Source organism: Polyodon spathula, chromosome 3 (genome assembly GCF_017654505.1).
Source record: "Polyodon spathula isolate WHYD16114869_AA chromosome 3, ASM1765450v1, whole genome shotgun sequence".
NCBI lineage: Eukaryota > Metazoa > Chordata > Actinopteri > Acipenseriformes > Polyodontidae > Polyodon > Polyodon spathula.
Window position 1 is genome coordinate 42,184,397 of NC_054536.1, and position 16,009 is coordinate 42,200,405.

At 40.8% G+C, this 16,009-nt stretch overlaps 1 protein-coding gene across 3 annotated transcripts in view; it reads left to right on the plus strand.

The window, feature by feature from the left end:
• The window catches only part of gmds (GDP-mannose 4,6-dehydratase), a 449,938-nt gene that overhangs the window by 87,195 nt on the left and 346,734 nt on the right, over positions 1-16,009 (plus strand). For all 3 annotated transcript variants that reach the window (XM_041245279.1, XM_041245277.1, XM_041245280.1), the window contains 2 exons: positions 3,446-3,533; positions 10,001-10,110. In XM_041245279.1, the coding sequence (XP_041101213.1) occupies positions 3,446-3,533; positions 10,001-10,110 (198 nt within the window). The remainder of the gene's footprint in view (positions 1-3,445; positions 3,534-10,000; positions 10,111-16,009) is intronic.

A 16,009-nucleotide genomic window follows, 5' to 3' on the forward strand; every position in this document is an offset into this window, starting at 1 on the left:
GTGTTTCTACAATAAACCCTAATAAACAGAAATGGACCCCAGATCTCTGCGTGCTGTTTCATCATGTCATTAGCCCTATGTATATAATCCATGTGGATTGAGCTAAGTAGGGTACATCTCTGGGGGTCTTCAAGAGGACACCTTCCAACCTCGGTGTTTCGTCAATTAGCCCACGACACCTCAAGAGGGCTCAACAGTGATTCTGGCGTCCCAGAATCACCCCCTTCCGTCCCCAACTCAACTCAGCCCAGCTTACTTACCTGTACATCAGCATGGCTTTCTTTCTATTGTGCTTGAGATCCCCATCCAGAATCTTTCCATTTCAACCACAGCCAGTTGCTGCTCCTTTCTGCTACTTCAGATAAGTTCTTCACTGTGCAACGCAACCCTTGGCCACTGAACCTGACATCTCTAAGAAACTGGGTTGTAGAGTGAGCCACAAATCCTTGAAAACTCACCTCCACTGGTTAAACCCAGACTCTCCATCCTCGCTGTTCCATTGAGCACACTACAGTTTCTTCCTCTCATATGCCTCATCCACAGTATCCTCCCATGGCACTGTTAATTCTACCATGTGAACAAGGCGTGCTGATCCAGACCACAAGACAATCTATCTACATTGTTCAGTTGCTTTTGCGCATCTGGTAATAAACCGACTTCTGTTGAAAACTTAAATGTATTGCTGTCGTTTCAGTTTTATGTTGTAAACTGATGTTTGTTCAGATGTTTATTTATTTACATTATCTTGTTTTGATTTGTAAAATAAATGTTTGTTTATATATATATATATATATATATATATATATATATATATATATATATATATATATATATATATATATATATATATATATATATATATATATATATATATTTTTTCTTTTTATCAAATTGTTTATATATTTCTCCTTTTGTTATACTATTTACAGTGTTTTGAATACAGCTGTCAGAAAGACTGCTGCAGGTCTTCTAGTGTTAAATGTGTTTTTGTGTAAGAGTACTCCCAAATATTTAATACCTTTTCTGTGCCAGTCTTTCCAAAGAATTGCTTTTCCACCAATTCTTTGTCCGGAAAGGTGAGGTTTTTTCTCTCCTATGTAGCAAATTTCCCTGGAGTGGATCATTACAAGGTTTCTGTTTCTGTTGATGTCTCTGGCGTTGGTGGTTTAGCTTTTTTGTTGTAGAAAAACCCCAAATGTAGCTGTCTTTTTACCACTGTACAGGGCTACATCAAATTCACTCTGTTTTGCCACATATTTTCGCTGACTGACTCTTTGGTTATGTTATTAAGGTTTGAAAGTTTGAAATAAACTGCGCACTTACATATTTTCTACCCACTTAAGAAAAATTTAAAATATCTGTTTTTACTTTTAAATAATAAACCCTGGCAGCAGGGGCGTAGCCAGGATTTTATTTCAGGAGGAGATGAAAATGGTAACTTATCATAGTGGTGCAATTGGCAACCTGATTTCTTATTTGTGCATTGACGTTTTATTTTTGAAAAATAAAGAACAATCTTTTTTTTTTACATTAGACCAAATACACCGTTGTGCAAAATACAGTTTAGAAATTACACTAATTTCTTGAACTTTTAACATGTGCATCAGATTTTAATTTCACATTATGATAATAAATAAATTTAACTATATATAATTTCATTAGTACTTACGGTTGTTCCTTTTTGTTAACTAACATTATGTGCTCAAAGCAAAGCAAACCATTTTATTTAGTCTCTCCAATCCTGGCTAATTTAATTACTGTTTGAATGGCGCAGGACTGCCGGTGGTAGCTGCTAGCTTGTTGTCTTCAGACGGTTCATCAACAGTCTTCTGCCATTTAGACCAAAACGAATATCAATTTTTTAAAATAATTTTTTCCTTTTCCCTACCGCTGTCATGCCATACTTCACGTCTCTCACTCAGTGTTCCGTCACGTTGCCCGTCCCCTTGGACTGTAAAGTGTAAAAGCTGTGTACATTGTCCAATCAGAAGAGTTCAAGGCTGAACCTCTCATGAATGACAGTAAATAGCCCAATTTCAAACAGAAATCTGAAACATGTGCTTTGGCAGACAGCAAGCATGTCATTGGTCAATTGTGAGTGGCGGTTCATATGTATACTCATTGAAAGCGGTACTGATTGAAGCTTATTGAGGCCACCAAAAAAAATTGCTCTTTTCAGCACTTTTCAGCACAATGGCTAAGCCACTGCCTGGCAAAAATCGGGGGGGGGGGGGCACGTGACCAGGCGTGCCCCCCCCTATGCATTGCCTCTGATTAAAACAATGAATTTCTTTATGATTAGTGACACATTTTCCCTGCTTAGTTTTTAATTGCCCCGAAGTGTCTCTTGTTGTCCCTGACCCTTAGCTGACTTGTTACGTTTCCCTGCTTTTTCTCCTGATTCCATATTGTGTGTTCTTTGTTTTTATTAATAGTCTGTATAGAAAGTGTTCTGCCTTTTTAAAAATATTATAATTAGATTTTATTTTGCATTTGTTTTATTGATCATTGCTATTTTAGGATTAGACCAGTATTCTTTCTCTAGTGGTTTAATCTCTTTGTCCAATTTTTCCACATGTTGCTGTGCATTTTGATTATGATTCCCCTTATGTATAGTTTAAAAGCTTCCCATACACTTGTTTGTTTTGCCTCTGTACTATTATTTTCCTAAAATATTTATTGTTATCTCATTTACAAAGTGCTTGATCCTATAGTATGCTGGTATTCATACGCTAGGCCCTTGTCTTTTCACAACTTGTTCCCATTTTAAGCAGCAAGTCTATTGGAGCATGGTCAGCTAATGCAATTTATTTTAAAAGTTACATTTTCAGCCAAACTGTTTCATTTAGCAGTAGTTAAACCGGGTACTGCTCTCTTGTGTACTGTATGTGATCAGTGTTTTCTGCATTTTTTTTCTGCTACTGTAAACAATGTACCTTTTTAGTTTTTCTTTTATTTCAATTTAGCTGCCATCACAAATGCCTTTGCCTCTTGCAACGGTTCAGAGATGAGGATCTCTTCCACAGTTTTGACTCTGAGCACAGCCGGGTAAAGCAGAGAGTATCTGTAGCCTTGGTTGATTAACATGTGTCGAACCTCTGTGAACATCTTTCTTTTTTCGTCAAACTTTTTGGTAAAGTCCTGAAAAGTCTGTTTTGTTTTTATTTACTTTTTGTCTGCACCTGCATTCTGTCTGGTGGTCCTGGGTCAGAAAGAGTACCCCTTTTACTCACATAGAGCCCATGGGATCACTTATTATTATATGTGTATTGAAGTATTACCAAGTCTGTTTTATTGCATCTCTCCTGGGATATAGGGAGAGCAGGGGTGATGGAGATTTCCTGTCAAGTATGAGCGGTTTGAGGTACTGAAATGACATAACCCTGAAAGAAAGACACATTTCTAACATCCTGTTTCATAGGCTTGCATTTTTGTTTTTACACAGGTGCACGGTATTGTACGTAGATCCAGCTCTTTCAACACAGGCAGGATTGAACATCTTTACAAAAATCCTCAGACACATACAGAAGGAAGTAAGTCATTGTTTAATTCTTAGCTCAAGCACTACGAAGAGGTGGGATCTTTCAGTTCAGAGGGTTTATGTTCATTATTGATGCCAAAGCTAGTAACAAAAAAATACCTTTTGTTCTCTTTCTAGTACGAAATGTAAACATTACCATACAGGTATTTACCTCTTAAAGATCCAAAACCTGAATAAGATATCGAAGTTGCTCGCAGAACCTGTGACGCAGTCATGGCCTCCCCAGAGGGCATAGAAGTACTGCGCTCACAGATCTCTGCGCCATTATTCCTTTCAAGACCTGACCTTACAGGAGAGCCTGGTTCAGATAAATATTTGTTGCCTGTCTAATTTTTTCTCGCAATTCTTGTGTTTACACAAATGTTAAGCAATATTCTTATGCTTGAGTCGCTCCTTCCCAGGGATCCAGCAACATAAGTCGGCTGTCTTTGTGCTCTCCCCCAGGCTGCATAACTCTTGCTGGAGTCAATTTATTTCTTGGTCAAAACTGTAATTGTCTCATTACTGTTTCTTGTGGAGAAAATGTTCTCTAGTTTATATATCTCTGTGCTTTTTGCAGATACTACATGCACAGCTGCTGGGCTTGCCCAGTTTCCACCGGAGGCTTCAATTGCCTCCTTGGTCCAGGTGCCTAATTTAGTGTTCCTGTCCAAGGACACTACCTGCCCCAACAAACAGTGCCTATGCAGCAACTGGTAGGGGTAGGCGTAGGGGAGGTGTAACCCCCATTGCGCACTAATGTTCCTACAGTCCAAACAGCATTGCCTTCTTATTGAACCCTGTGAGTCCAGTCTTTAACAAACTAAGACAGCAATGGTACGTTCTTCTGTACATTGTTTGCTATTTGCATGATGCCTGGGTTTTATACCTGTGATACATGCAAGACCTAGTCTGCCTGTCTAGTTGCATAATGCCAGGCTTTTTATCACTGTGACACATGCAAAGCTAGCCTTCCTGTCTAGTACCAAGCAGGCCTTATTGACAGTCCAGTTACTATGTTTAACAAGCTGACAGTCCAGTTACTGTGTTTAACATTCTTTCTGTACATTGCTTGCTGTTTGCATCAAACCACTTTCTCCGAGTTTTGTGTGAATTTCTCCAAGACACTCTGCATCTCTAGGAGCTGGCGTTCCCGTCCTGAGGATGTGGAGTCAGATGGTGTATCCCCTGTGGTTATGCTTCTCCCTGTAACGGCGGAGCTTATGCCATTGATAAAAATGGACACTGCAGTCTTGCAGATGCCCTGGTCTAAAGAGGGTTTGCACTGTTGCATTACTGTACAGACGCCCCCTTGTGGGCAGCAACAGTACTGTACCAACCTGGTGCTACATGCATAAAACCGGTACCAAATTGACCCGGTACCATTCCAGTAGAGTCCCGACCTGCTACCGACTGGTTTTACAACCCCTAATCTGGTACCAAGCAGGCCTCGTTGACAGTCTAGTTGCTGTTTTTAGCAAGCTGGGGCAGCAGCACGCAAAGCAGGCACTGGTAAACCGCTTTTCTGCGAGTTTTGTCGGCGTTCTCCAAGCGTTTCTCGTGCAGCTCTACAGCGCTCTCTGCATCCCTCACCTGTACTTTGGGAGACCTAGGCACCTGAGAATAGAGAAGCTCTGGGCAGCAGTTTCCCACAGCCACGCGTGCCCAATGAGGACAAAGTTTGCTCCGTTCTGTTTGGTTCCGGCCTGCTACTGACCAGTGTTCCCTTCCGAGTCTGGTACCAAGCAGGCCTTGTTGACAGTCCTGTTACTATCTTTAGCAACTGAGGCAGCAACTGTACATTCCTACTGTACATTACTTGCTATTGCATATGCTTGGGTTTTTATCCCAGTGCAGCAGCTTCAGGGACCAACACAACCAGCTGTGCTTGTGGCCAGACCGCCTCCCACTGCATCAGCACTAGGGGTTTGCTGTCACAGGCCCAGGGCCTCTTCTCCGGGAGCCATCTGAAGTATTACCATCGGTGCACCACAGACATCTGGGTGGTTACTACTGTTCAGACCGGCTACTCCCTGCCAAAGCAGAGTCCTCCTCCCTTTCGGGGCATGACTGCAGCATCAGTTACGGACCCACAGGCCACCGCTGCGGTGTCTCAGGAGGTGGCAGCTCTGCTGCAAAAACAGGCTATTCCTATGGTACACTCCCTCCAATTGGAGGACGGGTTCTACTCGATGTCCTAGCGGGATGGTGGCCCCAGACCAATCCTCAACCTTCGGCAGGTCAACCTGTTTTTCGCTGAAGGAGGTTCAAAATGTGAAGATGCAACAGCTAAGTTGCAGTCATCAGGCCAGGCAATTGGTTCCCCAAGATAGACCTCAAAGATGCTTATTTCCATATCCCCATAAAGACCGGCACACATGAGTACCTGCGGTTCGCTTTTAGAGAACAGTGTATGAGGTGAAGTTTTGCCATTTGGCCTCTCTAGCTCCCCATGCCTTTTCAAGATGCACGGAAACTATGCTGGCCCCATTGAGACATTGTCCCCACTGGTTCTCTGTAACAGGAGCCAGGGACCCACTGGCGATAGATGTCTTGGCACACCAATGGCGGAGGCAGCTGTTGTATGCCTTCCCATCGCTCCCATGCTCCCGCTGTGTCTGGAGAAAATCACACAAGACTGGGCCACAGTTAGTGGCTCCTTGCTGGCCCAGGGGTGTGGTTTCCAGTTCTGATGCAGCTCCTGAGCAGCCAGCCGTGGAACCAACCTGAACATCACGACCTGCTCAGTCAGGCGCGGGGTACATTGTGGCATCCCAACCCATCGAGCCTGCGGCTCTGGGTCTGGCCCCTGAACGGCAACATTTCAGCGGTCCAGGGCTTTCTGACAGGGTTACTGACACCCTGCAGAATGCCAGAGCAACATTCACATATTCCTTGTATGTGTACAAGTGGGGCATTTTCAGACGTGCTTGCCTAAGGGTTTTGACCCCACGACCTGTCCCATGGCAGTTACGCTGCAATTATTTTGTGGGACCTGTTGATAAGGGGAATCCCCATCTACATTAAAGGTCTAATTTTCAATTATTTCAGCTTGCCATATCAAAATTGATTCAGTCTCCCCAAGAGCACAGCTTTCTGGTGGAGACAATTATTTTAAAAGGAGTTTGGCGGCTTCAGCCACCCATGAAGGACATTGTCCCTTGCTGGAGGCTTATTGTGGTGCTTTAAGCACTTGTGAAGCCTCCCTTTGAGCCCTTGCATTCTGCTGAGCTGAAATAATTTTATTTGGAAGTGGCTTTCGTGCTTGCAATCACACCCACTAAGCGGGTGGATGTGATGCAAGCATTTTCGATTGTGAAAGTCTGCTTAATTTTTGCAGAAGCCAGGACAAAGGTTACACTTCATACCAATCCTGCTTTTCCTTGGCATTCCACATTAACCAGACTGTGGAATTGGAGGCTTTCCATCTGCCTCCTTTCCAGTCAGACAGGGAGTGGCAGCTCCATATGCTTTGCCCAGTGAGCATTAGCGTATTATGTGGACAGAACACAGAGTTGGAGACAGTCTGAACAATTTTTTGGCTTTTGTAGGACCAAGTCTCATGTTAAAGCTCTGTCTAAGCAGAGACTATCCAAATGGATCACAGACACAGTCAAGACTGACTATGAGCGAGCCAACTTGCCCCTCCAGAAAAGCTCACTGCCCATTCTACCAGGGGCATGGCAACTTTGTGGGCTTTGTTCCAGGGTGTATCTGTCAGAGACATTTGCAATGCAGCAGTGTGAGCTACTCCCCATGCTTTTACACAGTTCTATGAACTGAATGTTGTAGATCCACAAAACCATGGCTTTGGAATGAGAGTTTTAAGGGCGGCTTCAGGATTGGCCCTTACAACATAAACAGAGGTGAGTTTTCCCTCAGTTTTTTAGCCCTAGCTACTTGTACTGGGGTTCCTAATGGTAATTCTCAAGGTAACTTTGCTTAGCCTTTGGTATTTCTACCCAGTTCCTACTTGATAGAGAACATTTGGTTATTATCATAACCCTGGTTCCCTGAAATAGAAATGTAACCATTAACCTTCAAGGTTGCTGCGTCCATGATTGCAGCAGATTTGAAAGAAAAATGATACTGAGATCTGCTCTTGTAATCTATATCTGCTCTCGGGGACAGGCACGACTGCGTCCCAGGCTCTGATGAGCAGTTTTTGTTATATCTATTCAAGTTACAGTGTCTTCAGTGATAAATACCCATTAGGTAATGTTTACATTTCTATTTCAGAGATCCAGGGTTATGATAATAACATAACGTTTTTTTTTAGCTACTGAGCTGAATTTTGTACTATATTGTGTATTGTTAGCAGGATTACTTTTTCTTCTATCATGTGTACAATTCAAGCAGCACACCTGTTTCAGTGTCTTGGTTATGACACTTAAAACCTGTAGTTGTAATGAGATCTCCCTTTAGCGGCCTCCATTTTAGACACATATTGTTTTAGATCTTAACTATATTCCAGAAGTTCATCTACGCGTTTCCACAATTTCAAAATATTCCAGTTCAATTTGTCATACAAATGCATTCATATTTTTGGTCCCATACTGGTTGTGATCTGTAGGAAGCCCTAGGTTGGTTCACACTTTAAAACTGCTTTGGGCATTTTTGTACAGTATTTAAAAAAACAACCTGGTATGAGTGATATATTAAGTCATCGCTTCCTGCTGACTTTTAAGCCTACAAGTTAAAACATCTATGTGTCCTCAGTCTAACCCTCAGAATCTTGCCTAACCGCCCAGTACGTCCGGTATCCCTCCTTGCCCTGTGGCATTCTGCCTTTAGTGGATGTACTTGTAATTCTTAAATACATTTGCAAAAATCACCTAGAATTTTGACAAGTTGAATTACATTTCATGCGAGGTAGCCTTGTGTCGATGGCTTATTTTCATTTTCAAATATGAAGCTGTCTAAATTAGAACAAGGAAAAGTAACACACATACACACATGGTTTTGATACTTCTGTTCGCAGCTCCAAAGCCATGTGAAAGCCATACCTTTGGTTAATTTCTCCTTTAAAATGTGACACTTTTTTAAATTTAATTTTTTGGATAACAGACCCTCTCACCCCAGTTACACAAAATATAAAATACAAAATAAAAATAAGTAGTTTATTTAATGCCATTGATGGAATCGGAAATTCAGTTCTGTCAAATGAAGGGCTTGTTATCTCTTTTGTGAATATAAAAAAAAAAAAAAAATGCTGGACTGGCACCCAAAAAAGTAGAGTAGGTGGTAGGAGATCTAAATTAAGTCTTTTGTGCACTAAAAATGTAGATTGAACCGATAACCCTAACCCTAACCCTAACTCTGCCATTCCATTTTTTATTTACCATCTTAAATCTATAAACCATACATAACGTATCATTTTCTTTTTTTTTTTTTTTTTTTTTTTTAATTTAGTAGTTGCCAATTTATTTTTTATTGTTTTCTCCCCAATTTAGTTGTGTCCAATTATTTTTAGGCTCAGCTCACCGCTGTCCTCTGAAGCGTGTGCCGTTAGCCATACGCTTCTTTACACACTGCAGACTTACCATGCAGCCACCCAGAGCTACAGTGTTGGATGACAATGAAACCCTAGGGAGTTTACAGGCAAGCCTGCAGGCGCCCGGCCAGACCACAGAGGCCGCTGGTGCGCGGTGAACCAAGGACACCCTGGCCCACCTAGCCACCTAGTGCTTTCTCATTGGGTCTACTTTTGCATATTCTTGCATATTCTGTTGGGTATGGCAGGATTTAAAATGTACCTTTATATCAAGGTTGTCTGTTATTGCTCCAGTGCAATAACATAGAGGCCTGGGGGTACTTTCAAATTGTCATCAGCGTTTCAGATCAGATGTCCTGTTTCTAAATATCTGTATATGTCTTTTGACACCACTGACCACCAACCTTATGGCTGTCATTAGACACTGACTGCAGCTAGATCCTGAATGTCTTAACACTGCGTTTGTAACTGAACGCAAGTTCATTCTGCTGGTTTCTCAACTAGTTTTAAAGAATGCCACACCCTTTACTGTGGGGTTTTATGGCTCTAAATGGGGTTGTTAAGAACCTTGGAATTAACTTTTTAATTCCTGAGCTATAGTTTCATGACAATGTATGGTGAGATGAAATTGTTTCAGGTTTTCTGCAGTGTTCATTGCCTTTGGATTTTTGTTCAGGTAAGATGCATATATTTCAAAGTACACCTCTAGTCCCCCTCTTAAGTTACTGGTTTTACCATGTTATACTAATTGAGCTCAAAGAAATGGATGAAACTAACACAGAAACACCCATATCTATAATCTTTGATAAACTTGGTTGGACACAGCAGGCAGTCATTACACCAAACACCTTGACCACATTTAATGTACAGTACCTTCAAACTAAGCACTTAATGGTATACATTGAATTATTTGTGTAACTTGCAGAGGCATTTCATTTTCATACACTTGAACAATAACACGTTCCATTATCTCTTCATTTATTTAGATATGAAGTTGCACTATGGGGATCTCACAGACAGTACCTGCCTGGTGAAGATTATCAATGAAGTGAAGCCTTCAGAGGTTTTCAATCTTGGAGCACAGAGCCATGTCAAGGTAAGCCTAGAAATAATTTTTTTTATTCCACTCTCTCTGCCACATAACAAAAACACTGGACCTTTTAAGGAATCGGTAGTGTTAGCAAAGTGAACAATTTGCTTACCCCTAATGCTTTGATAATTGCCTGACAACAACATGCATTCTTGAAGGACCACAGCATGCCACAGTGTTAAAGTGGTATATTCTAAAGCTTATTGGAACCACCTCTAATGTTCAAACATATTTTCATATGTATATTTTTTTATATTAGATATCATCATGGAACCAGACCCGATGTTCTTCGGAGCCAATATTGCTAAATCATTAGTGATACATTTTAAGTGGAGAACATTCTGTAATGAGGAATATGCTGGTATTAGTACTTTTCAAAGTTTATACTCCTAAGAATGTTTTAGTAGTAGGCTAGTTTGTTATAAATGTTTTAAATTCTTTTTTTAACCACCTATCGGCTAATTGTGGATATAGATTACAAAAAGGCCTGTGTCTATATTCTAGTAACACTTCTTTTGAATAAAACGTAGTTGGATGCTTTCATTTTCCATTATGTTGAAGATTGTTCATAGAGTTGTGGCTTCACTTTTCCAAAGCTGTATTAATAAAGATTGGGCCACCAAGGACAGAGACAGGAAACCCAGCATAACATCAATAAGCCCTTTATTCTGCCCACAGCATATGACCTGCTGTAACTACCCACAGGATTGTCCATAAAAACCCTAACCCAAGATAAGAGCAGTACAGTTTAAGGAAATGGAAAATCCCCTAGTAGCTTGCCAGGCAGTGATGCTGTTCTACCATTTTTTTTTGTTAAATCACACATCATCTGTGGTCTCTGTGTGTGACTCAATTGCATCTTTGGGATGATTTCCACACCTCATCTCCCTTTCGCAATAATTTCTCTACAAAAAAAAAAAAAAAAAAAAAAAAAAGCCACACAGTGTGAGCTTCTTTCTCAAGATTATGGGGTAGGCTGTCATGTTAAAATATTTATGCAGTTTGCACTTTGAAATAATAGTTTAATCAGTGGCATAAGCGGCCGGTCACTGTTGGCAAATATTGAAGTTATTCTTCAAGTACATTTTTGGCTATTGTCGTCATCATCAGGTAATCTATAGAAATAAATGAAGGGTGTCAATGTTCATATCCGATAGGATATATTTTTTAATCATTCTAGAAGTTGGCATTGGTACACCATGTTTTTTTATACACTTCCCTTTTAGTCAGGACATTGAGATGGCCAACAGCTTAAGTCAGAGGTCCCAACTTTTTCTGAAATGCGGAGTGGGTGTTCATGTTTATTGCACGCGTCATGTAATATTGTCTGTAATGACTAAGAAAATAGGGAACTGTGGATCCCAAGAGAACATTTCTATTTTATCAAAGCAATTTAATAAAAGTGAAATATTGATGTTTCTAAATTCATTGGCAATGATAAATTAGTGACACAGGATACTATTATTTCTACAAACAAGTCTTGACTGAGATTCATTACATTTTTTAAAGAATATTCAGGACATTGTCAGTTATATGCATCATGTAGATGCCGCGCAGTGCTATAAATAGACAGGTCCTCTTGTTCTTGTATTTTAGCAGTACATAGCAATACAATATATCCTCAGTGTGGGTGTTGTTTTGACCATGTTTTCCACAAAATAAATCCCTTTCATACAAATACAGTGGGTTGCGAAAGTATTGACCCCCCTTGGCATTTTTCCTATTTTGTTGCCTTACAACTGGGAATTAAAATGGATTTTTATTTGGATTTCACGTAATGGACATAAACAAAATAGTCCAAATTGGTGAAGTGAAATGAAAAAAATAACGTGTTTAAAAAAAATTCTAAAAAATAAATAACGGAAAAGTGGTGCGTGCATATGTATTCACCCCCTTTCCTATTAAGCCTCTAAATAAGATCTGGTGCAACCAGTTACCTTCAGAAGTCACATAATTAGTTAAATAAAGTCCACCTGTGTGCAATCTAAGTGTCACATGATCTGTCACATGATCTCAGTATATATACACCTGTTCTGAAAGGACCCAGAGTCTGCAACACCACTAAGCAAGGGGCACCACCAAGCAAGTGGCACCATGAAGACCAAGGAGCTCTCCAAACAGGTCAGGGACAAAGTTGTGGAGAAGTACAGAGCAGGGTTGGGTTATAAAAAAAATATCCGAAACTTTGAACATCCCACGGAGCACCATTAAAGCCATTATTAAAAAATGGAAAGAATATGGCACCACAACAAACCTGGCAAGAGAGGGCCGCCCACCAAAACTCACGGACCAGGCAAGGAGGGCATTAATCAGAGAGGCAACAAAGAGACCAAAGATAACCCTGAAGGCACTGCAAAGCTCCACAGCGGAGATTGGAGTATCTGTCCATAGGACCACTTTAAGCCGTACACTCCACAGAGCTGGGCTTTACAGAAGAGTGGCCAGAAAAAAGCCATTGCTTAAAGAAAAAAATAAGCAAACACATTTGGTGTTCGCCAAAAGGCATATGGGAGACTCCCCAACCATATGGAAGAAGGTACTCTGGTCAGATGAGACTAAAATTGAGCTTTTTGGCCATCAAGGAAAACGCTACGTCTGGCGCAAACCCAACACCACTGATCACCCTGAGAACATCATCCCCACAGTGAAGCATGGTGGTGGCAGCATCATTCTGTGGGAATGTTTTTCATCGGCAGGGACTGGGAAACTGGTCAGAATTGAAGTAATAATGGATGGCGCTAAATACAGGGAAATTCTTGAGGGAAACCTGTTTCAGTCTTCCAGAGATTTGAGACTGGGACGGAGGTTCACCTTCCAGCAGGACAATGACCCTAAACATACTGCTAAAGCAACACTCGAGTGGTTTAAGGGGAAACATTTAAATGTCTTGGAATGGCCTAGTCAAAGCCCAGACCTCAATCCAATTGAGAATCTGTGGTATGACTTAAAGATTGCTGTACACCAGCGGAACCCATCCAACTTGAAGGAGCTGGAGCAGTTTTGCCTTGAAGAATGGGCAAAAATCCCAGTGGCTAGATCTGCCAAGCTTATAGATACATACACCAAGAGACTTGTAGCTGTAAATGTTGTAAAAGGTGGCTCTACAAAGTATTGACTTTGGGGGGGTGAATACTTATGCACGCTCAAGTTTTCTGTTTTTTTGTCTTATTTCTTGTTTGTTTCACAATAAAAAATATTTTGCTCTTCAAAGTGGTAGGCATGTTGTGTAAATCAAATGATACAAACCCCCCCCAAAAATCCATTTTAATTCCAGGTTGTAAGGCAACAAAATAGGAAAAATGCCAAGGGGGGTCAATACTTTCGCAAGCCACTGTACATGTGGGCGAGGGGAGGAGCCAACAGCACAGCAGAACAACACAGTTAAACGAGGCAGTCTTCCCAGCGACAGCGAGTGGAAGCGACAGCAAGTGGGAGAAGTACAGGCGTGGTAAAGTACAGAGCAGTTTAGAAGCAGTTTGAAAGCAGGTTGACGGCTGCAGAAGAAACTAAACTTAAAAAAAAAAAAAAACCTCAACATGGTCTTCAAGCCAGTAATCTGTGACACCTGCTTGATGTGGGAAATCCGAGAAAACCCAGCGGAGCTAAACCAAGTGTGCGTAAAGTGCCGCGCGATCCAGGATTTGCATAAACTAGTAAGTATGCTAGAAATGGAGCTGGAAGAAGTGAGACATCAACAGGATCTTGAGGAACTGGCACACCCACAATTCATGGAAGTCTGCATCACCCCTAACAGACTGAAAACCACCAAGAAGGTAGAAGGTCAGAACAGCTGGGTTCAGGTAGGCAGAAGCAGGGAAAAAAAGAAACATTGTCAAACACAACCACCAGAAATCAAAACAACCAACAAATTTGAGTAATTTCAGAATTTTGATGAGCAGAACCAACAACAAGAGAATGAAAGGAACAACATCCAGGACTCCATTGACAGTGGTGACCAGACAGCAAAAAGAAGGGAGATCATGATTGTTGGGGACTCCATATTGAGAAACACAGCAAGTTCAATTCGCAGTTTGGACCCCCTTACTACAACAGTGTGCTGCCTTCCAGGAGCCTCGGTCAAGCACATCAATGAGAACGTGGACAGGCTCCTAGAATGAACAGGAGACGACCCGGTAGTAGTCGTCCACATCGGTACAAACAACATTGGAAGAGACAGACCAAAATCCCTGCAAAACAAATTCAGAGAGCTAGGAAGGAAATTAAAAGAGAAAACCAAAACTGTGGTATTTTCTGGTATACTACCGGCACCTTGCAAAGGACCATATGGACAGCTGGAAATAATTAATCAAAACGCATGGCTGAAGATGTGGTGCACACGGGAAGGCTTCACCTATCTTGATCATTGGACCACATTCTACAACGAGGACTATCTGTATAGACAGGATGGACTGAACTTAAATAACAAGGGAACCTGTCTACTCGGAGAAAAGATCCTCAAGCAGGTTCAGAAGCATTTAAACTAGAAAGGAAGGGGGGAGAAATCAACAAAAAAACAGAAGGGAGACCGCATCAAAACAAGAACAACAACTCAGGTAAGACAACCATTAAATGTATTTATCTAAATGCTAGAAGTATCAGAAACAAAATTCTAGAACTTGAAGCTACTGCACTAACAGGTAACTATGATGTGATAGGTGTTACAGAAACGTGGTTGTCTGAGAGTGATGGGGATGAATATAATATTTGTGGGTATACACTGTATAGGAAAGACAGGCAGGACAGAAGAGGAGGAGGGGTAGCGCTATACATAAGAAACAGTCTTGAAGCCCAGGTGTTAAACCTGGACAAAGAAAATAAAACCGAATCAATATGGGTCAGAATAACGGACAAAAATTCAAAGGGCATAATAATAGGAGCATGCTATAGACCGCCAGATTCAGACGGTGAGCAAAATAATCTGTTATACAATGACATTAGAAATGCGTGTAGCAAAGGAGAAGCCATACTAATGGGGGATTTCAACTTCCCCCAAATAAAATGGGAAAACCCGGTGGGTAGCACGAAGGATGAAATAGAAATGGTGGAAATGACAAATGACTGCTTCCTAACACAATTTGTCAAGGCACCGACTAGAGGGGAGGCATGCCTTGATTTAGTCTTTTCAAATAACGAAGATAGAATAACTAAAACAGAGGTCAGAGAACCACTGGCAAACTCAGACCACAACATGGTCTCATTTGAAGTGTTTTTTAAAACCCCAAAAGTAATGACTAAAGCTAAGGTTTACAATTTTAGAAAAGCAAACTATGAAGGTATGAAACAGAGACTAACAGAAGTAGATTGGAGTAAAATAGAGAAAACACCCACAGAAGAAGGATGGTTGTTCTTCAAAAATGTAGTACTAGAGGCGCAAAACAATTACATCCCTAAAGTAGACAAATCTAAATGTAAAACTAAATTGCCAAAATGGTTTAATAGATCAATTAAAAAAAATATTCAGCAAAAAAAGGCACTTTACAGAGCATTAAAAAAGGACCAAAAAGAAAGTACGCAGAAAGAGTACACAGAACTGCAAACGCAAGTCAAAAAGGAAGTTAGAAAGGCCAAGAGAGAAATAGAAATGAACATTGCTAAGGGAGCTAAAACCAATTCCAAAATGTTTTTCTAATATTACAACAGCAAGAGAACATTCAAAGAGGAGATTAAATGTTTAAGAGATACAAATGGCAAAATCGTAGATGAAGAAAAAAAAAATAGCAAATATATTAAATGATTACTTTTCACAAGTTTTTACAAAGGAAGATACTGACAACATGCCCCACATGTCATCCAGTTCCTATCCAGTTTTAAATAACTTTAGCATAACTGAGGCAGAAGTGTTAAAGGGACTAGGAGCTCTTAAAATAAACAAATCCCCTGGGCCGGATGAGATCCTCCCAGTAGT